This window comes from Aquila chrysaetos, chromosome 22 (genome assembly GCF_900496995.4).
Source record: "Aquila chrysaetos chrysaetos chromosome 22, bAquChr1.4, whole genome shotgun sequence".
Lineage (NCBI taxonomy): Eukaryota > Metazoa > Chordata > Aves > Accipitriformes > Accipitridae > Aquila > Aquila chrysaetos.
The window spans coordinates 20,434,014-20,456,334 of record NC_044025.1 but is presented as its reverse complement, the minus strand read 5'-3'; the positions used below and the strand labels follow the sequence as shown (position 1 = coordinate 20,456,334).

Below are 22,321 nucleotides of genomic sequence, written 5' to 3'. Positions count from 1 at the left end.
CCGTCTGTCTGCGATAGAAATAGCTTTCCTGTGCTTTGCTGCTTTTAGCCCACCTGCAGATGTGAGTTTGGACGCCCTTCCTCTTCTGGGTGGCGATTAGAAACCAGCCGTGGTCAGAAGGAGGGCCAGGAGAAGGCAGCTCGGGAGGCATACGAAGGACTGTGGGGCACCCACAGTGTGTGCTCCGCCTGGTGCTGGGGCAGAGGGGCCACTGTCACCAAGAATAAAATTAATAAATTAGGGGGAGGAGGTGGTTTTGGATTGGGTTTTGGGGTGTGGTTTGTTTGTGGGGTTTTTTTGGTTGTTTTTTTTTTTTTTCCAAACCTGTGAGCTAGTTCAAAATGTGGTATTTGGGGGTTTCTACTCAAGCAGGATAACGAAATTTGTAATAAAAAATTCAAAGGAAGGTGCCTCCCCTTGGCCTTGCCATTGACCTGTCTTCCCAGACCCCCTCTTCATCTGGGAGGCATCAAAAGGACCCGGGGGTCTTGTGAAACCTGTGTGTCAGAGAGCACAGCCCTAACCCATCCCACCGCTGCATCCCAGGCGGTCAGTTTGGTGTTGACCCCACAGACCGCACGGGCATGAAGAGGATCTGTGTATTCCCTGGCAAGCAGCAGGAATGTCTTTGCTGGCTTTCTTACCGAGATCTTTCAACCAAACCGGACTGGAAGGCAACTGGGATTTGGGGAGCTGGTGGCAGGCAGTGTCCTCCCCTGGGACCGGTGGCAAAGCTTCCCCCGGCAGATCCTGCGGTTCAGGCTGTGCCTGGGGCTTTGGTCAACGAGGAGCTGGTGCTGCACAGAGCCGAGCGTGATATTAGCTCAGGGTTTGCTCTCTTCTTGCACCCGGGGCGGTGCGAGGGAAGCGGGACCCAGAACATGCCGGGGGAGCATCGCTGCCGGAGAGTCCCCACAGCTCCCCGGGGGACGGGGATGCGGGTGGAGGAGCATCCTGGCTTTATGGGCAAGATGTTGGGACCTTGAAGGAACTGGGAATACATTGTGAGCTTGAGGAGGGGGTGTTTGTTCTTGTTTCCATTTTTAGGAGAGCTAGCGGAACCTTTTATCGTCTCCTGTCTCAACAGTGGGTTTAGTAGCTTTAATAAGTAAAAAATGGAGATGGAAGGATTGCAGGTGTTGAGGGGGAATAAAGGTGTTTGTGCTGAGATTCTCTTCCGCGCTTGCAGCTGCCAAGCAGGTTGTGCTCTGGCGTGGGGCTCAGCGTGCCGGCGGGTTGCTCTCATCTGTGAGTCTTCAGATGCCCGAGCAGTGTTTGCCCTTCTCTTCCTTTTTTGTTTTTAACATATTTAGCTACACTTTGCTTTTGTTTAATTTTCATAACTTTAATTCACGCTTTTTTATGTTTTGTTTCTTTCAGTTAATCACACACAGACTTTCAGGCCAAGAGTGGACTTGGTGCTTTCATGTGTTAAGTTGCTTGAGTTTCCCACCCTGTGACCCTTCTCATAACATTGTGTGAGTGGACCAAAGTGAAAGAGAAAATGAGCATCTTCGGTGGTTGCAGTGTAACGACTCGCTGTTATCTGTACAGAATTTATCAGGAGGTTTTAAGGAAGTAACCTTACCATGTACATTTTGTTAAACAAAGTCAACTAATCCCTCAAGTAAGATGTTTTGTTCTAAACCCAGTGATTGAGCAGCTGTGTATAAAGTGACCGTAACTGTTTGTCTGAACTCATCTTACCCACCAGCTAAATAATTGCTTTCTAGATTTTATTTTTTTTTTTTTTAAATTGGCTAAGGTGACTGCTTGAGGCTCATCTACCTTCCCCTGTACATGCACAAATGTGAGGAGTGGTGTAAAGAATGCTGAAACGTTTATTTTTATAACAAAATTCTCAATTTGAGTAAGTTTTTAGAATGGGTAGAAAAACACAATGCTTAGACTTTCTCTCCTGGGAATCTTAGTCAGAGTAACCGTCATTCCAGTAATTACATATTTTAATCCTGAATTACGCTAAACACTTTCTACATCATTTATAATATATATATATATATATATAAAGAGAGAGAGAGCGGTTAATAAAATTCATGGGACAATGTTTTGAATTTTCTTTACTGCTAAAGTAGAACATTTATATAGAAAGATTTTTCATAAAAGTTTGTTGTATAATGTGGAACTACAGGATTTGTGTAACTTTTCAGTTGTCATTTACCAATGTATTTTACTGTTGTGGAAAAACTATTTAAGTGGTCATCTTTACTCTTTAACCTTAAACTTATTATGTGCCTAATAAGGAGAATCCCCTGATCTTGAGCTATGCACCGTATTTATGCTGATAGGCTCTATTCCTCTTGGAAGGTGCTTCCTTTAACACTCCTCATGCCTAGAAATTGCAGCCTTGTTTTCCTGGGCAACTGAGCTTAGAGGAGTAATTAGGATCAATATTTTTTTTTCCACTCAAACCATTTTGTGATAAGGCAGGACGATAACTGAATAGAGACTTACTAGCTATGTTGTCATGGAAAAATAGTTGGATCCAATTCCATCCATCCATCAGGTAATAGGCTAAAAGAGAGCAAATATAAAATATTAACCCCCACATAGTATCTTCAGAGTTTATAAAAACACTGGCTGGCTAAGTGTTAGTTGTGAGTGTGTGCATTTTTATTTAGTTATATCAGAAAAATCCTGTAACATTTTTTTTTTTTCCTTAAAGACTTGTCTTTAAGCGAAGATGTCAGTAAATTCCTTATTTGACTTGCAGATGGAGGTGCACGGCCTTGCATCTGAGCTGTTACAGGTCTGTTTGAGGGTAGTATTTTACTGGATTGTAAGATGAGGTTCTTTAACTTGCGTATCCCATTAAAGCAGCTTTTTTTTTTTTTTTTTGCTTTTTTCCCCCACTTTCTAAATACATGCTCAGGTGTTAAACTGTTTTTGTATGGACATTGGCCTTTTATATGGATATACTGAAAATCACGTCAGTGTTACTTGATGCTTGTAAGAAAGAACCTCATGAAGATCTTACAGGTAGCTTTTAGAACAGGCCATTTTTCAAAGAGTAAAAATTATGCACGCTTGTTAGGAGTCTGCTGAAAGCTGAACGTTTAGTTTTTAAGGCTGTGCCTCCAGGTTAGACATATTTTAAAGATTAACTGTCAAATGTTAGGAGGGTTAATGTGTTTTTCTCAGAGAAACGTACAAGGAACCCAACCTATTGTTACATGCAAGAAGACAATTCCAGCTCACCACTGACTACAGTCCAATCCTGTAGCAAATTAGGGGCAGGATTTTGATTTTTGCTAATGAGAGAAACTCTGCTGCACTAATTGCATGAGTAAGCAGCGCTATTTGGTTCATTCTTTTGCTTCTCAAGGCCAGTGCTACGAAGGCTGGGATAAAACAGTTAACTGATGATACCGGGTATGCAAACAGCTGCCTCGCCATCACTTTTCCAGTCGATAGTTTTCTCCCGATCTCATGCTGCAGCCAGCAAGATCTATGCAAATGATTTCTATCTGCCCTGGCTCACCAGAGATCAATTCTTTTTTCCTAGAATAACAGGTAGTTAAGAATGATTATAACAATGAAAGAGTAAAAACCTTCAAATCCATGGGCATTGTGGAGACATTTCCAGCTTTTTCTGATAAAGACATTCAGAATGTATGTAACAATATTTTAATGATGATGATTATTATGTTACATTGACCTTATGTTGTGACGGACATACCTTTGCCTTGCAGTTACTTGTTCTTTAGACCAGTCAACATCGTAATCTCCCCAATGGGACTCAGTCATTTTTTTTTTTTCTCTAGTACTTGGTTTTTCCTTTTGGCTGAGACAAGATTTAAGTATGTGGTATATAGGGTAGTTCTGTATCTTATTTTTATTTAACAAGTTACAAATACACGGTGATTCTAATATCGCTCCAGTCTGAAGATTTACATCTTGTAGGCTAGAAGTGAAAGAAAAACCCTTCAGAAATGACTGAAACTGTTCAGTTACACATCTTTCAGTTGTTTTATACATTTATCTGTAAAAGGTTGGTATTAATGGGAAAAACTGTCCTTTTTTTTTTTTTATCATTTAAACATTTACCATCATGTATGTTGTCTGCTTTCTAATTTAAAAAGTGTTTTGTGGGGCTCTAAGCTCTCTAGGCTTCACGTCTGGCTGTGGTGGATGCCCCAAGGGTGGAGATGGGGTGGTTGGCTCAGAGCACATGGAGGCACCTTGGGGACCTGCCGGGGGGGTTACAGCCTCTCAGACGGACGTGCTGCATCCGTTCGCTTTGTCATTCTGAATGTGGTGGGGGTTGGTTTTTTCTTTTGTTTGGGGTTTTTTTTTTTTTTTGACTTTCATTTCTTTCCACTCACTTTGTACTTTTTTTTCTTTTATTAAATCTCACATGTATTTTGTGTTTTTGTGGTGTCATTTATTTAGTGGTGGATTTCCTGTGTTATTTAGTGGATCTCTGTTGAACTAATCATGTGTAATGATTGAAAGCTTACCAGTCACAGGATGTCTTCTGACTATTGGGAACATTAAAAAATAAAATTGGCTAATTTCCGCATCATACAGTATGCGGAAAAGCATCTCATCTGTAATCTGGGTAGAAATTCTAAGATATTAATTCAAATGCAATCCCTATTTGGGCAAAAGTTGCCTTTAAGCTTGTTGGCACTTCTCCTTTGTGGGATCTGGTGACTGAGCAGGTAGATTTACCAGCAGTTTTGTTGTTGTAATGATGCCCAGAGAGGTGATTTAAGGGTAGGATGAAAAGGGAGCAGAGCTGGAGGGTTTCCTAATGGTACTTCCAAAGCTTCTGCAGAAGCACATCATACACTTAGATCAATGCAAAAAAAAAAAAAAGACCACAGCTTTAGTTTGGTGTTCTTTTTTTCAGAGAGAGCTGATGCTGAAGCTTTACCTGAAGGCTTGTTCTTGGTGTCTGTTCTGTGGGCCATTGCTACATACGAAGCTATATTCAGTTAATTTAGGGTTTCTCTGGGTTTTATTTCGGGTTGGACTGAGATCAGTGCTGCACTTAAGACAAAACCAACAAGTGGAGTTTGGCTGATGCATAGTGTTTGCTGAGGTGGTGCTTCTGACAGGAGCTTTTTCTGCAGCCCCAGTTTCAAGAACAAAACCAAGTCGGTGATCCTGACTGCTTCTGAAATCTTTTTAGAAATGTGCAGATGGACAGTGCTGTGGCTACAGGAGTTGGCTTGTGTGCAAGACCTCTGCTTTTTGCATTTAATATGCAGCTTGCTTAAAAGGCAGAGGGCAGTTCTGGTCATCTTACGTGCTGCCTGTTTGCATCCCATCTTCTTACAAGGCCGGGATGGTTACCCAGCTGCGGTACGGAGCTGGACGGACATGGTGCGTCCACCCGCGGGGAGCTGACCAGAAGCAGTGGTTGGAGCTGGCGTGATATTGCCTGTAGCGATCACCGACAAAGTGCAGGTGAAAGTCTGAGCCTGCGCTGGGTTAAAATTGTCGCTTCAGCCTGTTAAATTTTTGAAGGATAAGCCTTAGTGGGGACTTAGCAGTTGATACCAAGTGGTTTGTATGAAATGTTTTACAACCTTTTCCATCCTAATATTTTTTAAAGCCAAATCTTCTAGGAGACCGGAGAAGAGAAGGTGCAGTCAGGTACATAAGAATGAATTGGGAAACTGAGGCAGTCGAGTAGCTGGTCATTTTAAAGACGGGCCACCTGATGACTCAGGATGATGTGCATCGGCAAGTATTTTTCCACAGGAGCAATGTTAAGATCATTCAGTAATATTTGTGCGAAGCTCCTAGAGATGCTCGCAAGAGAATGAGAAATGCGAAGTGTTGTTATCAAAGCAGTTCAGCAGTGAGGTAGGTACTGCCCGTGTTTTGCAGTTCCAGAGCCGAAGCCTGGTGACTGAGGCCCTAGGACATGTTGATGCTTTCTGTTCAGGACCCAACCCAAACCCAACCTCGTCTCCTTGTCCTGGGCTGCTCGGCAGGGAGAACTGCGCAGCTGTGAGGGACGAGACCTGCGAGGCAAGGACAGCGCAAAGCCACCAGCTCTGCCGGCCGGGAGAGCCGGCTCGGGCTGCGTGTGCTGGTCGGCGGCGGCTGCGGTCCTGGCCGGGCAGGAGACGGCTCCGCACCTCTCCCCATCCCGTGTCTCCATAGCACGTGGCTTCTCAGATGTTCCCTGTCAGCAGTCTTTCCTCATTAAAATTTTAAATCAAGCCTCTGATCACCAGTTCCAAACAAGATCTTGGCAGCCGTGAGAGCTTCTCCAAGTTGCAATGGTTTAAATTCAAATGTCTGTACCCAGTTCTGCGCGCTATCAGGCGGCATACGTTAGATTTGTATTTTGACCTTTCATGTTGTCTTTACTTAATGTAAATAACTGAAACTTAAATACTGATTCTCTTTTGTTCTTTCTGTAGCTTTTTTAGTCTTCCCAGTGCGTGCTCCATAACATCAGGAAGACATGTTAATTAGAAGATTTGTTAAGGCCAAAACATCTCATGCAGAAGAAATTAATTGGTGCTTTCACCTTTAAGCTTGCAATATATTGCACAGAAGAGATTATATAGCAAGGACTAAGATGCACGGTATCTTTTGATTGGGAGAAGTTTGCTTGATCAGGTTTCTTGATAAAGTTGAAATCTAAGGTACTTGCCAAAAGATAAACTGCTAATTAAGGCTGCTGCATGGCTTGCACTAAAACCAAAATGCTAATCTCTGGGCGAGAGCCCGTACAAAGCAGTTAATACTGACCGAACTTCCAGAGAGGTGAGGGACAAAGCTGGGTTAGCGCGAGGCGAGATTTCAGCTTGCTGCTTGAGCTGCCGCTGTAATGGCGTTTCCATGTGTCCTCTCCTCAGCCTGGTTTTGGGGTGTAACTGGAGAACCTCCTAACGTCCCTAACCTTTCAGCTGGATTCTCACGTTTCTCAGCAATAACTCTTCCATGTAGCTTTTTCCTGTAGACTTACGGGTTTTATAACCAAAATCCTCCAACCTTCATTTGTTTAGTTTTCCTAGGGCTGCACACACGTGCCTCACAACGTAACCCCTTCCCCAGAGCTCCCTGCCCACCTCCCTGCTCGCGGCTTCGGGGACGGGTAACCCTGCCTGGCCAGTCCGGATTCCAGCACGTCCTACTGGGATGTGGTGGGTGAGAAGGGAACCATTTTAAAGGACAACTAATTGTTATTTGTTAACGGAGGGGAAATGGTTTAAAGCTGGAGACTCGGTGTTCCTGTTTGTGAGTTCTGTGTTTGTAACAGACTGATTTCCCCTTAAACAAATACTTGTTTAAGAAAAAAGATAAAAAAAAAAAAGAGAAAAAAAAAGTGTGATGTCTGTGCCCCGGTCTAACTTCACACAGAACAGGGAGAGGCCCCAGTTTATCTTCGTTTTCAAATAACCTTGTAAACAAATCTCAGGAATGACCTGCTTGTACCAAAGTTGGGTTTAATAAAAACAAAACTGACTTGTTTAACAAACTTCTGTTAAAAACATGTTTTGTATGCCAGTTGTAGTCACTGGAACAACGAAGTGCTGTGTCCAAATTCACAACCCTCACTGTTATTCCAGTTTCCCTCTGTTAACCCCCTTACCCTGTCCATCTGTGTTTAAAGCGCGATGTCCCCTGTGCACCCCCATACATCTGGGGCGGCTGCTGCCGGCAGCCCCCCTCCCTTTCTCCGTGCTGCTGCTTGCCCCGGTGCCGTGGGGCTGGGGGCGTAGGACCAGCAGAAAACCAGTCCTTGGTAGAAGGTTTGAAGGAAGCTTGCACCCTGTACCCCTACCTCGTGCTGGGTGGTGTGACCGGAGTGGGACGAGGTCTGGCTGTGAACAGCGGGCTGTGTGACAGGAGCCCACCGAGCAGGCTGCGTCTCCATCACCACCCAGGAGTTTGTTGAGATGGAGGGGATGGTGTGGAGGCACTGACTGCCGCAGGCACTGAGCTCCTGTCCCCAGGGTGTGTTGTACGTGACAGTCACCGAAACCTCTGGATGCCCTTGGCATGAATTAGAACTTGGAAATAATTCTCAGCGAGTAACAGGTATGTGTTACGTGGCCTGAAAATAACCAAACTGGTCATACGGGGAGGTTCTGGAGACTCCTGCCACTTGCAGGCAGTAGGGACTAAACCCCGTGACAAGCATGTTCATCCCACCTTGCTCATACCTGCCTGTGCCCGCTGCCGCAGCGGGCAGGGACGAGGCACCATGTGCTTCAGTGGAAGTGGGACCAGGTGAGAAGCAGCCAGGCTCTGACCAGGCTGTCTCCGGGGCTGTGGATTCAGAGCTGGAGGTCCACTTGGGATGGCTCCGTCTGTCTTCATGTCTGTTGTGCCCTGCACCAAACAGGAGGAAAGCTGAAGCAGTGCGTGAGCATCAGGCTGAGCCGAGCCACGAAACACCCTTTGCCACTGTTTTGATGACTGTTTTAAACTTGCCTGCGTTCTCTTTTGAGGCAAACCAATCTAATTCCTTTGGCAAAGTTTTAATCTGGTTTGAAGCTATTGTCAAGTTAGATTCCCATCTGGATAGGTGAATTGGGAATAAAAGCTTTTTCTTTTTCTTTCCCCAAATTGCTCAGAAGATTTGATTAAGTTCTGTTTGCCATGACAATAGTTTGGTCACCAGTGGGATTCAAGTTGCACGCCTTGCTGAGGAAGAACAAGAGGGAGCTGCTGAGACCTGCCAGGAGTTAATGCATCACTTGATCTAAGTGTACTTTTCTGCATTCTTAAAGAATTGAACTGTAAGTACTGTTCAAATTGAATTTAAAACACCAAGGCCAATTAGCAAAAAAAAAACCCCCAAAACCACTGCAAAGAGGCAACCCCACAAATGAGATATAAAGGCTTTATACACGTCTGAAGGCACTTGGTATTGGTGATGTGTCGAGGTAGCCGGCTGCGTGTGCTGAAAGATCTTTCTGCGATCCTGGTGCTGGTTGCTGTTAGTTGCTTCCGTGCGTTTCATTGACATATCAGCAAATTTTGTCAGAAACCTGTAATACGGTAAAACAACTATTGTACTACTCTTCTCTCTGCTGTTTTCTTGTATCTTGATCAATTCTCTGACCACAGAAGTTTCTTTATTTGTGCGATTGTGTAAATGAACTCTTCTTCTAGGTCATCACACGCCCACCGTAAGTAGCGATACCAAGTCAGGTTTATTATCTGAAACACAGCGGTGAATGCTGGTCCGCAGCAAGGCAGCTTCATCCTTACATGTAACGGTGCCCGGGTGACTTGCTTTAGCTGTGACACGTTTCCTTTTGGTGGTGGTTTATGAATGGGAGATGTGGCGGCGGCTGGGGGTGACTCTGAATTGCTTCGCTGTTTCTGTAGGTGATTTAATGTTTGGTTTATGTTTCGCTTCTGATTCAGCATCTGAGCATCCGTGTGCAGCAGGGGAGTCTGCCAGGAAACTTCTTGAAGGATAAACCAATTCTGTGGATACTTACTGCAGGGGATTTCAGATGTAATTGCAGCTTTGTTTACAAGGTGGTGTTAGCATCAGGCATCTGGAAATCTGGCCTGAAGTAAGGCAACAGCAAAAGGAGTCTGGGTTTGAGAGGTGTGCCTCACCTGGGCTGAGACTCCCGCAGGGGAAGAGATCCTGCTATTGCGGACACAAATGCACCCTCGCTTCTCCAGCGAGGGCCGGAGCCCGGGACGGGGAGCTGTGCTGTGCCCCTGCCCAGAGAGAGGGAGGAAGCAGCCTTCCTTACCAGGTCAAGACGAGGCACCGTAAGAGCTGTTTGAAAATACGCTGTAAATGTTCTCTGGCGTTTTACAGGGACTGAATATTCCCCAGAACAACAATCCTCGCAAAACTAGCCCTAAACACGTCGGATCTGTGCCAGCACTTGCTGTGCCGGCTGAATTTGGCGCGTTCTCGCCAGTAACTGGTGTGTAGCACAATGATTACAGCATCCACAGTGGTGAGTTTAGCTGCAGGTAGAATAAACTTGTGTCTGTAGCATGCATGCTGTGTGCAATCCAGACAGGCAGGCACAGAAAGGAGTCATCATCTCTGAAACTCAGCTGGGCAAAATGACTGTTCCTGTTACTGCTGTCACCTGGATGTGCGGTGTGTTCATCTTGTTACTCATTACTTGTCCAGGCAGGGAGGGGAAAGATATTAACAGCCTCAGACTCCACTCTGCCAGTAAGAGGGGAGTTTGTGCAGTTCTCGCTATCAAAAATGGTCTCTTTCCGTAACGAGAACGGTCCTGTTGCAACAGCAGCTTTTTCCTGTAGTTTGCAACTTGTTCTTCAGGGCAGGAAGCTCCCTTCCTAACGATGACAGGAACGCAAAGGTAAGCGGCACTTTAACCTCCTGAAGCCAAGCCACAAGCGTTAGTTCCTTTATCGGGACTCCAGCACTGGGATAGGTGTGCAGAAGGGACCTGCGCTGCCAGAGAGAAGCAACAGCATATCCTGGGAGAGCAGGCAGGCTCCAGATTTACTGTTCCCATCCCAGCATGGTGTCCTGCACCCCGAGTGGGAACACAGGACCCTGATGGGCCTTTCAGCACTGACTTCATCCTTTAGAATTAACCCCATTAACATGTACTTTTGAATGTTGATCGTATAGATCTGCAGAGGTTTTGAAAAGCAGGCTTGTTCATGGTTTTTTGTGTCATCCAGCTTATGGGCAAGAAAATATGTACGTCGGCTCAAAGCCAGGGGGAAAAAACATGAGCTACGGTCGTTGTGGTATAAAGTTACAGCATGTTAATTACTGTGTGTAGAACTTTTCTGCTAGCATTTCCACTGGTTAACGCAGCTGGCAAAGATGGTTGAGATAGCGCAAAGGGATGGGAGGAAAGCAGTACCAGACACGCACCCCAGCTTCCCGCAAGGACTTGTGTGGGCATCGGCTTTTGGCTGGGCTTGTCAAGGAGCACACTGAGAACGCGCAGACCAAGCTTATATTTTATTTAATGAAAACTACAAAAGACAACTTGCATCCTTCAAAAAGTCAGGCAGTCAAGTCACAGCTTGTGATAGAAAAGGAAGGCACTGCGCTGGGCGGAGGGAAGAGCCCTACCACGAAATTAAAACCTTCCCTGCGGTACATAGGCAGGATGAATAAATAACATATCCCAAGCGTGCCGCTGCCCGGCCCCCGGCTGCGTGGGTACCTCGTAAACCTTGTCCGGTCTAAAACCGGGCGGCGAGTCTTGTTTCTGCAGCATCCCCTGGCCAGGGCAGAGGCTCCCCGCTGCAGCACAGCATTCACAGTTTGCGGTAGCTTTGACTTGCCTCATGGGACCTCCCTCGGTTTCACCGCTGGTTCAAGTCACATCTGCTCACACGTGTCATTTGCACTAAGAAACATTTAGTATCGGAGACTTTCTGGAACACTGAGGCACTGCTTTCTTTGCAGTTTAAAAAGAAAAGCACAGCTTTCTCCCTGCACACATACAAAGCTCACTCTGTTCTCCGTGCCAGTTCTGGCAAATGTAATACTTTAGAAAGCATTCTCTGTTAACAGAGCTGCTCAGGACATTGGTCCTGCACAATTTGATGTTCAGGAATTCCTCTCCTACAAGGTAAGATGATGAGCAAGGGGAAGAAGGCCAGAAACTTTCTTCCTGCACCGATGAGTGCTGCTGTTATGCAGCATGAGGGTCTCCTTGCTCCTGTCTCATCCCTGTCCCCTGTTTATTTATCCTGTGTCATTATGTGAGACACCTGCTCAGCACTGAGCCTGTGCCAGTCCACGTGAAGCCCTTCCCTGTTCTGTGACAGGACTTGCAGCTGTGGTGGTGTTATTCATCCAGTACCGTCTGGATTATACCTTCAAGCTAGGATAACAATCACCTGAAAATGGTGGCCCTATTGTTTAAAACAAAACCAAAAAAATCTAAGGAAACACTTATTTTAACAGAATGTGTAAGGCTGGTTTTTAAAAGTGCAGTAGAGGTTTAAACTGACCTTTGTAGTTTGTAAAACTGCTTTGCTATGGAGATGAGCCGTTCATAAAAACTAATGGGGGGGGGAGGCAGAATTAACTAAAGGCATTTTGTATTGTCTAGTCGGGTTAAGACAGAACTAATTAAAAAAAAACAAACCTGAAAGGCACATGTTGGTTGGTGAGTGCCCAAGGCAACGGTGACTGTGGACTAGAAGCAATTTTCCACAGCGTGTAGGAACTGGGATTGGATCTTTAATGGCTTAACCAGGAAGGAGCACAGACCTCAGACCCCTGGCTTCCAGGGTAAGGCCTTAAGAAAAACTGGAGGTTTGATTCTCGGTTTTCTCGCTACTAAATCAAAACCTTGGTTCTACCTGAGAACTACTCTTACAGAGCCAGCAGTGAGAGCTCCCCCTTCCTCGAAAGCAGCTCCTGTTCACTCTCCCACGGGGCAAGTCAGATTAGCTCTAATAAGAGAACAATGGAGTGAGCTGGATGAAAGGCTCAATCTGTCACACTCCATCACAGCTATTTTAAAAATAAACTCTGAGACATTTGGTTCTGTCTGGTGCAGTTCATAGCCTTCTGCCAACTTGATCCCTGAGTTGTAGGACTGTGACCAAGTCCCTTCTCTCCCCAGCTTTCCGTATTTATGTGATGTTAAAAACTGAGAGGTAGCACATACTGCTTAGGAAGGACATAAAAAAATAGAAAGATTTTGTCATTATCCTCTGAAAAACACAGCAGCACTTTTGCTCTGTTGTGTCGGCTGTTCTGTTCACTGGTTCTGCAGTTGCTGCTTCCAAGGCAGTAATTCTCCACTAGTCCCTTCCAGGCGCCTGCAAGGGAGGACACGGGGAGCTGCCTTCTCCAGGCCTCAGCTGAGGGCACGAGCCACCCATGGTCACCCTCCCACCACTCGCTCCCCCATCCTCACTGTACAGGTGTCTGAATCCGTCATAGTATTCATCTGTCTCCATTCGGTCATCAGGAATTTGGGCTGTAGTAGGTGTGAAAGGTGCTAAAACTGGCTGGTTTACAGCAACCCTCAACCTTACTTGATGGGAATTTTTCAATCCAGAATGGTCATGGTAGGGTAGCCTTGCCTTGGGGTGGCCCTGGATGGCTTGACTGATGGGACAGAAAATATAAACAGCATTGGATGGCTGCAAGCGCATTAGCTCTTGATCCACGAGCTCTTTGCAGTGGATGAACTCAGCACTGTTAACCTGTAAGGAAAGATGCAGATTTTTTATAAGTTCATGATAAATTACTCCTGGCCACAGGTCCTGTAACTCGGTAATTAGTGGAAGGGCAGGGACAGGCTGTATTGCATGCCTCAGTAGATGTGTATCAGCACTATGCACGTTGGCCCTGATGCAAAACACTTAACCGGGAGCTCCTGAACTACCACACAGAAGGTGGGCAAGCAATCCCTCTTTTTAGGAGGCAACAACAGTCAGGAGGGACAGCAGGAGGCTAGGCTATTTCGGACAAATTCAAGACCACAAAATGGGTCGACGGTAAGCTGACAGCCGGGGTCTTTAGCCTTCTAGGTATACTCTCTTAAAAGGCACGTGTTTTATGAAACTAGAGAAAAGCTTTAAAAAAAACCCCAGAGCTTGCCTTTAATGTGTATCATTAGAAGCCAAATTGATTATATTTTAAAAGCAATGTAACTGTACTTAGAAGTTTCTGCAGTGTTCAGTGGGAGGCTGGGGACACAGTGGGCAGGTTTTTAGGTGTTCACAGCCACTCCCGTTGTGGGAGAATCTCTCCTTGCTCAGGAGGCAAAGGGCTATCTGTGGCCAAGCAGTTTGGAAACCTCCCTTCCCTGCTAAAGGGAAGGAGCTCTCCCCAGTCCTAGCCCTTAACTGCAGTTTTATTCCCTCTCTTGTTAGCGCTAGCAAGGTCTGCAGGAAAGGCAGAACATGGACACGCGCTTCTCAGAAGGCTGCTAAAGTGCAATGTTGGTTGAAAATACATGTGCGCTTTATTAATTTATCGGTGTCCTGGCCTCAAGATTTGTGACCAAAGGCCATTTTGATTCCTACCTGTGCTTTTTTTAGCAGATCAGTAATAACAGGAAACCAATCAGGAGTCAGCCTCTCCAGCTCTAAGGTGATGATCACCAAAGCCAATGTGGAGCCCTTAAACTGCAATAGTTGGTGGCACGCCATACAGTGCTGTAGCTGTTTGGTCAAGAATGCAACATGGCGGGAAGGATTCATCTGAGGCAGCCCATGTAGTAGATGGGGCCAGTTGGACATCACCATGGCATGGAACTGGAGAGAAGATAAAGTACATATATATATATATTAAAAAAAAAAAGCAGAGGTCAGTGAACTTTGTATGTTTTCATATGTTATCAACCAGAAGTACAGACTAATTTCATCTCGTATCAGAAAACCTAAAGGGTTCCCCCTGCCCCCTTTTTTTTTTGTGTTTTGTGTTTGTACTTGCCAACCATTGAACTGTTTTTTGAGCTTATAATGAATGTACAAGGTCTGTGTTTCCTAACAATTTCTGAAGTTTCTACGTTATCCAGATTGCTATCCAGGAGATACAATTCAGGCCAGCAGATACGAATAGAGTAAAACCAATAATCATGACCGCACTCTGAATTTACTGAGGAAACAAGCACCTAAGAAAGGCAGTTCTCACAATCAGCAGCCTAAGATGGCTTAATATTTGCACATAACCTTAAAAAAGGGATCCAGGATGTGTTCGTATCACATGATTTTTGCCTTACTAGCACATGATCGTTTCTTGAAGACAAAGTTTAATTGTTTCTATCAAATGTTTAGTAACTGCAGTGTGAACTAAGTGCCAGATTGGGGTAGTCTCATTGCCTAAAACAAGGGTGAATAATTAGTGGGATGAAAAGGAAAATGGTTTAAGAAAAAACCTGTGTGTGAAATGTAGCAAAACTCTGACAGCTTTCTATGTACAGTATTAATAGAATGGAAATAGTTAGAAATATTTTTGCAGTGTGTATTTAAAAAAAATAAAAATGGCGTATAGTTGTGCATTATGAGAATCTTTTTAACGTCCATTTTAGTTGTCCTTTAAGATGGGAGTAAATTTTTTGAGCAAACTGAAAGGTTTTAAATAGTAGACAATTTTAAAAGTAAATTTAAAAAAAAATCACTGTAACATTCTTCAAAAGACTTGCAGATAGCTAGCAACAGGTAGTTTGCAAAGCATCTTGGGAAGGATGTGTGGGTGTGTGTATGTATGCGCATCTGTGTTTTCTAGTCTTATTTGATAAGGAGCTGTTTCTTTAAAGAAAAAAATTTGCAAAACTTAGTGCTTACGATGTTTAAGAAATCCATTGGTGTTGCTGTGTAAAGATCCCAGTGAAGCTTATCTAGTATAATTCTTTCCATTCTCAAGATCTCAGCTGGAGAGCGTTTACAACCACTCTGCACTGCGAGCGTCTTCACCGATGGTATTACCTGTAAAAAAAAAAAAAAAAAATTACAAAAAAAAAATAAAGAAGCCAACGTCGTACACAGTGCTCTGTGTGTTTCTCTGTATTGCAAAGGGATCTGACAAGTTTATACACATCCCAAACTGCTAAGGCAGAATACTTGTTCGGGAGACCACTTTCCTAGGTAACTCCCATCCTAAATGAAGACTGGCCCACGCTCGCCACAAGGCAGCTGGCTACGAACCCAGCCCACGGCAAGAACGATGTCGTTCACCTCCCCGGTCACTGTGAGCCTCCTTAATGCTGCATCGGTGATGCACGTTCTCTGCTACCAGTCTCATTAGTTTGGCTCCTCTGACAAGCTAGGAGGAGGCTTCCTGTTGGCCTGTTTTACAAGGCCTTCTGTGGTTGTCTTGTTTCCTGCGGTCATTGACTCAGCTTCTCCTTCTTAGCTGAGAGGAAAAGAAGAATAACCTCAGTGTGACACGTCTTAAGAAAGGCTGCAAAGAGCATTTCACTACAGCAGAGGTTGTTCGAAGAGACATGCATGTCTGACTCCAACTCCTAGGTTTCCTGTTCTTTTTCAAAACAGAATGAAGGAAAGAGGAGAATTGCAAGCTGAAATGCTTTGGGCTCATGTTTGTAAATGTCTGAAGAAGTCTATCAGTGCACTTCTGCCATAAGAGATTACCGTGTGTAATCTCACACTTACATGGGTAGTTGCTGATTTTACATGCTCATCTTGAGGTGCAGACCTGAGTCATTTCCTCACCGGGTTCAGAAACCAGTTTCGTCTCCAAGCAAACTCATCTGTTTTAAGCTTCCTCTGAAGAACCTCTGCTTTGTCTTACCTACGTCACCCTCCCAGGACCTATCGCAACAGAATTACAGCACTCCGATGCTGTGTGCACAAAGCTGTGCATGTGCATCTTGACCATCCCCTGCCCCAGACTAAGCTTTGTTGCGAGCCGTGGATTCTGAAGAGAGGAGAGAGGTTTCAGGGCAGGAGGAGGGAAACATATCCATTACATAAGCAAACACAAGTCCTTCATCCATGAAGGTCAGAATTCTTCCAAACAATGATGAAACAGGACTGAAAATGTTACTGTCACCCCTTAAAGACTACTTAGGGTAAACCTGTTAACATTTCCTCATTATGCCCAAGTTGCTGAAAGACCTGGAAACATGAACAACATGAACATGAGAGATAAGTTTAGTGTGTTTTAAAATTAAACATACAGACCTCATCTTCTTCATTGGTTTTTGCTGCAAGGACAAGGCAGGAAATTGCTATGCACTGAAGATATTTTAATTGGGCCTGAAGGGAGAAGAAGAAAACACTGAGTAAAGAAGGTAACAGTCTTAGGGGAAATCATTGTCATTCTACGCCAGATGCACAACTTTCAGACTTTCATTTAAGTTACAGTTGCTTCTGAATTAGTTTAGCTGCAGAAAGTTTCATCTGAAGCTGGAAATAGAACAATGAAATCCAAAGTGAAACAAAATAAATCCTCCTCTTGGTGCAATTTTTATTCATGTATCCCACAATTTTTAGACTATGCAATGCTACAGTATTTACAATGCAAAAGTTATTCCTCTTCTCAGCTGAGATATTAAATAATATGCTTTTGCTAAATGCCAGTATTGATCTAAATAGAATTGAGAGCTGCAAGGCTCAGTTCAACTCATAACTTTGCTGTTGCTTCAGTGACAGAAATAGTTGGCCCCATGGTTTGGTTAAAAATAGTGGTTTCAAAACTAAAATATTAAAAGTGATAGTGCAAATGTTTTCCGTTTAGCACAGACAACCAGATGATGAGTTCTTTGTATTTATCACAGCATTTGGACTACAATTCACACAAACACTTCTACAGAAGACTGTAAATCAGTGGAACCTCATCAAACACCCGAGTTCATAGGCTTAAAAGCCTTCCCCACAAAGACCCTGACTGCTCCCTAAATCTGCTGCCAAACATAGTACCTGCTTTGTGTATAAACTGATTACATACTCTTTACATCCCCAATCAGTGATCTAGCCAGGAAAAAGCTGACAGAGATTCTCTACCTTTACTGATGCCAATAACCGGTTAAAGATGCTGGTAGCTAAGGCAAATGTTTCAGGGTGAAACTTGAACTGAGAGCTTATTTCTGCAATCCAGAGAACCGCTTTCTTGTAACAGGACAGGGAGATATCTGTGCCCTGAGGGGAAGACAAAGTTAGAAGAAAAATACAGTTAGTGCTTTGATGATTTTGTTGAAGTATCTCCAAAGGAAGACTCAAATCATTCTAAGCGCTCTAATTAACATTTCAGATGTCTGGAGGCTTGAAATGCAGAAAGTTGTTGGCTGTGTCTACAGAGTGAGGGCAAGGGCAAATTTCAGAGCAGCTTAAAGTACTCACTTGGGTTGCCCACCCAGTCAGGCTCTAGCTGTGCTTACAAGGGCCTAATACCGGATTGTACTGGAGTACTGAATGGGGAAGCACCCAGTTCTCCCCTTGCACAGTGCGTACGAACCACCGAACCAAGCTCTTACAAGCAAGGTGCTGAGTGTGCTCGTTATTTCCCCCTCCTGAGAAAACTGAAGCCTCCAATGCAGCATGTGTTTCATTCAGACAGCCTTCACAGGGAGAGAGAAACTGGAGTCAGGAGCAGGTTTTGATTTACTCTGCAAGATTATTTTTTTTTAAACAGCCCTTGAATTTGCTTAGTGTTGGGACCACAGAAGCCAGGCTTACGCCTCCCCCAAGGCACAAAGCAAAACATACTCCTTTTTTTTCTTTCTTACACCTTACTTGAAGATGCATTCAGGTGAGAGGAAGGACTTTACTCTGGCTGCCATTACGCCACACATGATCCATGGCACGCATTTGAATATTATTGTAGGAGAACTGAAAGGCCTGAGCAGCTACATAGAACAGACAACGTTTACCACCAATTCATTTAATATTACTCATCATGTTATCTGTTGCACTATTTTGCTTTATTTGACAGTAAAAACACTTGGTAAAAAATAGCATTTCTACACTATTGCAAAAAAAGAGATGAGGCTGGCAGGGCACTTTTGTGCATCCTTCCACAGATCTGATGCACTTCACAGAAGCAGCTGAGCATACCTGTTTCTATTGTACACAGAGGCAACATTAAGTGTTGTAACTTCCTCAGGTAGCAGACTGACTCGCTTCAGCAGCTGGGAATGGGGCTGGGTTTCTGTTAGGCCTCAGTGAATTCCCTCTTCTCCCACCTGAATAGATGGGACTCAAAAGATGGTGTCGAGCACAACTAACTCTAACGTGACATATTTATGGCTTTACCATTGATTGTCTGCTCTTACCTGCTCCACCACATTTCCAAAAACTACCTGAGTCAAAACAAAATGCAAAGCACCTGGTTTACATAGGGCATTAAAAAGATGTAAGATGGGACAAGTACAGACCCTCCTCCCCTTCCATTCCTGAAGCTTAGTCCATGGGGGATGACTTTTGCATTCAGGTGGATTAGATGGCAGGACCAGCACTGCACCTCTGCAGAGTCCCTTAAGGACTTCCAAAGAGGACAGGGGAGAGTACCTTCAGGGCGAGATTCTGGAAAACTGGCACTTTCCAAATCCTAGCCTCTCTGGCTAAGGCATTGTCCAGGAAGAAGGCAAGTCTTGAGCTCTCTGGAGGTCCAGGGCACTTCATGGCAACTCTTTGAGCCAGTTTCCCTGATGGCAGCCTCTGTCAAAACCAAGAAAAGAATTATAAAGCAACATCCCAGCTCCTCATGCTAAGTACAATTTCCTCTCGTGATGCCTTTCCAACACTGAGAACGAAGTCAGGAGCAGCCATGCGACTTGTTTGTTTGCAGACAGAGCAATCCTGTCATCCATTTTCCCCAAGGGGAAGCTCATGATGAAAGAAAACATGTCAGATGGCTGAACAACAGTGCAGTCGAGTTTTTTTCCTCCCGGGCTGTGTAAAGGCTTGCTTGAGTAACCTTGGGTCGAGCAGTATGTATTACTGTTCGCCTTGTTTCACACATTCAGCTCTCCATTTGCAGAGCTGTTAAGTTGCAACCCGTTATCACCCGATTTCAAGAGGCAAATAGAGCTCTATTGTTTCCGTACAAAAGCTCAAGGATGACTGTTCTTAGCAGGTTTATTAATTCCCAGTTAACAGTCTTCCTTAGAGCAGTTTTATCTTTGTTGCTGCTGAAGGCATGCAACAGCAACACTTTGGAAACACCACTCTCAAGACTAAGCACATATTTACATGAAATAAGTATCTCCGGATAATATCATGTAAGTACCAAGCAGTGAGAACGTCTCAGTTCAAAACTGAGTATTTAAATGCTTACATTTCGGTGTCTCTAACAGCAGAAAAAAAAGATGTTACTAGACACAAAAATTCTGCTTTCCGTTGTAAAGAGTGGTGGATGTGGGCTTCCTCATCTGTGTTTTCTGGAAGCTCACACCATTATCTCTACAGCTCTATTAAAAACCCCAAAGTGACATGAATCCTCTGGAAACTGTTCTACATTTCTAAAGCTGAAACTCTGCGATGCCTGCGTTTCACTGAAAGCAGGAAACGTACGTGACTTTGGCTTTTGCTGCCACTGGATGTCAGAGCATCCAAACCTGACTGCCCGGATCATTTCAGCAGAGGGAGCTGGAAAAAGATTTATCTGTCCAGTTTGATGCACAGAAAACTTTATCCTCCTGTAGCTAGGATAGCTGGGGGGGGGGGGGGGGCGGAGGAAAATTAATTATAAGCTCAGCCTCCGGCTAATTTGAACGCGACTGTCCCTGCGAACGACGCCGAGCAGTTCCCGCACCACCAGCGCCGAACTGCCCTTCCACTCCCGCACAGCGACCGGGGCGGGGGGCCGGCAGGGAACCCCGGTCCCGGGAGGAGACACCCCCCCCCCCCCCAGCCCACCCGCACCCCGCCAGGAAAAGCCTCGGCGCCGTCCTTACCCGCCCGGGGGGGGGAACGCTGGGCCGGGTCCCGCCGGGCACGGGGGGGGCCCCGCCACCGGCGAGCAGGGCGGCGGGGCTGGGCTGACATCCGCGGCTGCGCGCAGGGACCGCCCCGGGGCGGGGGGGGGGCGATGCCTGCGGAGAGCCGGGACGGATCCGTGAGATGTTTCGCTCCCCCCTGGCCCCTCCGCCGCTTCAGTGCCCACAGGCGCTGCTGAACGTCTCCGCCGGTAACTTCTGTGTAATAAAACCAGCGCGGTGAAAAAAACCACCCGTCTAGTGGGTGAGTGGGTCTAGTGTCCCTTTTTTCGGTACAGCTCCTTCTTCCAGGCTTCGGTGGGTCTCTGACCGCAGCCTCCTCCTGGGAGCATGCTTGTCCTGGGAAAGGGCAGCCTTGTCCTGCTCGCAGCTTGATCTCACGGGGAATGGCTCCGCTGGATCACCAGATCACCGCTCTCCCGCCTGGAGCTTCCCAGGTGAACGTTGTCTCACCTGCACAGAGATCGTTGTCTGCGTCAGGCAAAGCCGTGCCTTCCTGGGATCAGGATGAAGTTCTGCCATGGTGAAAAACATGGAAACCTTCAGCATAGCCCCCAAATCCACACCTGCCCCCTTTCCCGGCATTGGTTATTGCCTCGGCAAATGCATTGCCTCTTCTCTTTGGCATGGCCCTGTCCAAAATACTCTTTTGCTGCATCCACATCATCCCCAACACCTGCCAGGAGTTCCTTCCCTTCCAGACACTGGGAAGGATCCCTTTTTTGTGTGTTTCATGGAGCATATGCACTCCCAGGGCTGGGCTGCCCTGCCAGCATCCATGTTTCACCCCATGTTTGCTTCCAACCAGGGTCTCCCCACCTCTCACGACCACTCTCCTCAGCTTTTGCCTTGGCTCCTGGTTCCCTTTGTTCTTCTCACACAGCATTTTCTGCGGGGAGCCAGTTCCAATATTTTATGTTAAACCTTTTCTTGTTCCTCAGCTTTATCTGCCCACACATGACTCCCTGTTCTCTCACCAGCCCTTTGGGTTATACTTTTTTTGGTGTGAAGTTACTCTATTAGTCTACTAATTCGGGTTATACTTTTTTTGGTGCAAAGCTACTCTATTAGTCTACAAATCTTTGCATACAGTACAGCTCTGAGTAATACTGTGGCGATATATAAATAGCAAAGCGACTGTGTTTGCTGAACACCTTGTCCTCCAGCTTCCTGACTCACCTGGTGACGCTCAGCTGGGGTTGAGGGAACGGCCCTGTCCTGTCATTACCAGCGTCTTCCTGGCCCTGCGATACACCAGTGAGTTTGGTGAGTGAGATCAGAAACCCTTCTGGAAGCCCCAGATCAATCCTGTCCACATTCCTGCTCCCGCCTACAGCCCTCTGGCAAGAACACAGCCAGATTGATTTACAGCCCTTAGTTTGTTTCTGTGCTTGATGCTTACTGCTGATTATTCCTGGCCTTGCTCTGGGATCCCAGGCCTCGGTGTCCAGAGCAAAGGGAACGCGGAGAGGAGTGGGACTGGAACAACACCCTGCGACCTGCCAACAGAAGGATTTGGGTGTGCAGAAATACCTGGGGAAGGAGTGAGACACTGGTCAGGGATCAGGAAAAGAAGGAGACGGATTTTCTGCCTGTGTGAAGAACAAGCTGGGGCTGCAGCCCTGTCAGCTCTGGAGCCTTGTCAGAGTTCCAGAGCCCTGTCAGACCCACTGGAGCCCTGTCAGAGCCACTTGAGCTCTGTGAGACCCACTGGAGCTCTGTCAGACCCACTGGAGCCCTGTCAGACCCACTGGAGCCCTGTCAGAGCCCCGGAGCCCTGTCAGACCCACTTGAGCTCTGTGAGACCCACTGGAGCCCTGCCAGAGCCACTGGAGCCCTGTCAGACCCACTTGAGCTCTGTGAGACCCACTGGAGCCCTGTCAGAGCCACTGGATCCCTGTCAGACCCACTTGAGCTCTGTGAGACCCACTTGAGCTCTGTGAGACCCACTGGAGCCCTGCCAGAGCCACTGGAGCCCTGTCAGA

General features: G+C 45.8%; 2 protein-coding genes across 3 annotated transcripts in view; one reads left to right on the top strand and one right to left on the bottom strand.

Moving 5' to 3' along the window:
* Positions 1-7,465, top strand: part of SEPTIN8 (septin 8) — a 40,660-nt gene extending 33,195 nt beyond the window's left edge. The window contains exon 10 of one of the 2 annotated variants that reach the window (XM_029997815.2): positions 6,402-7,465. In XM_029997815.2, coding sequence (XP_029853675.1) covers positions 6,402-6,456 — 55 coding nt within the window. In that variant the 3' untranslated portion in view covers positions 6,457-7,465. Of the gene's footprint in view, positions 1-1,380 lie in introns of both variants that reach the window. The other variant, XM_029997816.2, reaches the window with a different exon arrangement.
* A 3,436-nt stretch (positions 7,466-10,901) lies between these two features.
* Positions 10,902-20,427, bottom strand: CCNI2 (cyclin I family member 2). Its single transcript, XM_041119259.1, has 7 exons — positions 20,295-20,427; positions 18,907-19,056; positions 17,404-17,538; positions 16,582-16,656; positions 15,223-15,363; positions 13,960-14,190; positions 10,902-13,134 (listed from the first exon to the last, which is right to left on the bottom strand). Exons 2-7 carry the CDS (start codon positions 19,018-19,020, stop codon positions 12,727-12,729), a joined length of 1,104 nt encoding a protein of 367 aa, XP_040975193.1. The 5' UTR covers positions 19,021-19,056; positions 20,295-20,427; the 3' UTR covers positions 10,902-12,726.
* Between the last annotated feature and the right edge of the window lie 1,894 nt (positions 20,428-22,321).

What these genes read in the sequence shown, in the direction of transcription:
- CCNI2 (XM_041119259.1), bottom strand. Translation starts at nt 19,020, where the DNA reads ATGAAGTGCCCTGGACCTCCAGAGAGCTCAAGACTTGCCTTCTTCCTG. An exon ending in GGTTATTGGCATCAGTAAAG is followed by an intron (nt 16,657 to 17,403) that starts GTAGAGAATCTC and finishes TTCTCCCTTCAG; the next exon opens with GCCCAATTAAAATATCTTCA. An exon ending in AAACCAATGAAGAAGATGAG is followed by an intron (nt 15,364 to 16,581) that starts GTCTGTATGTTT and finishes TTTTTTTTACAG; the next exon opens with GTAATACCATCGGTGAAGAC.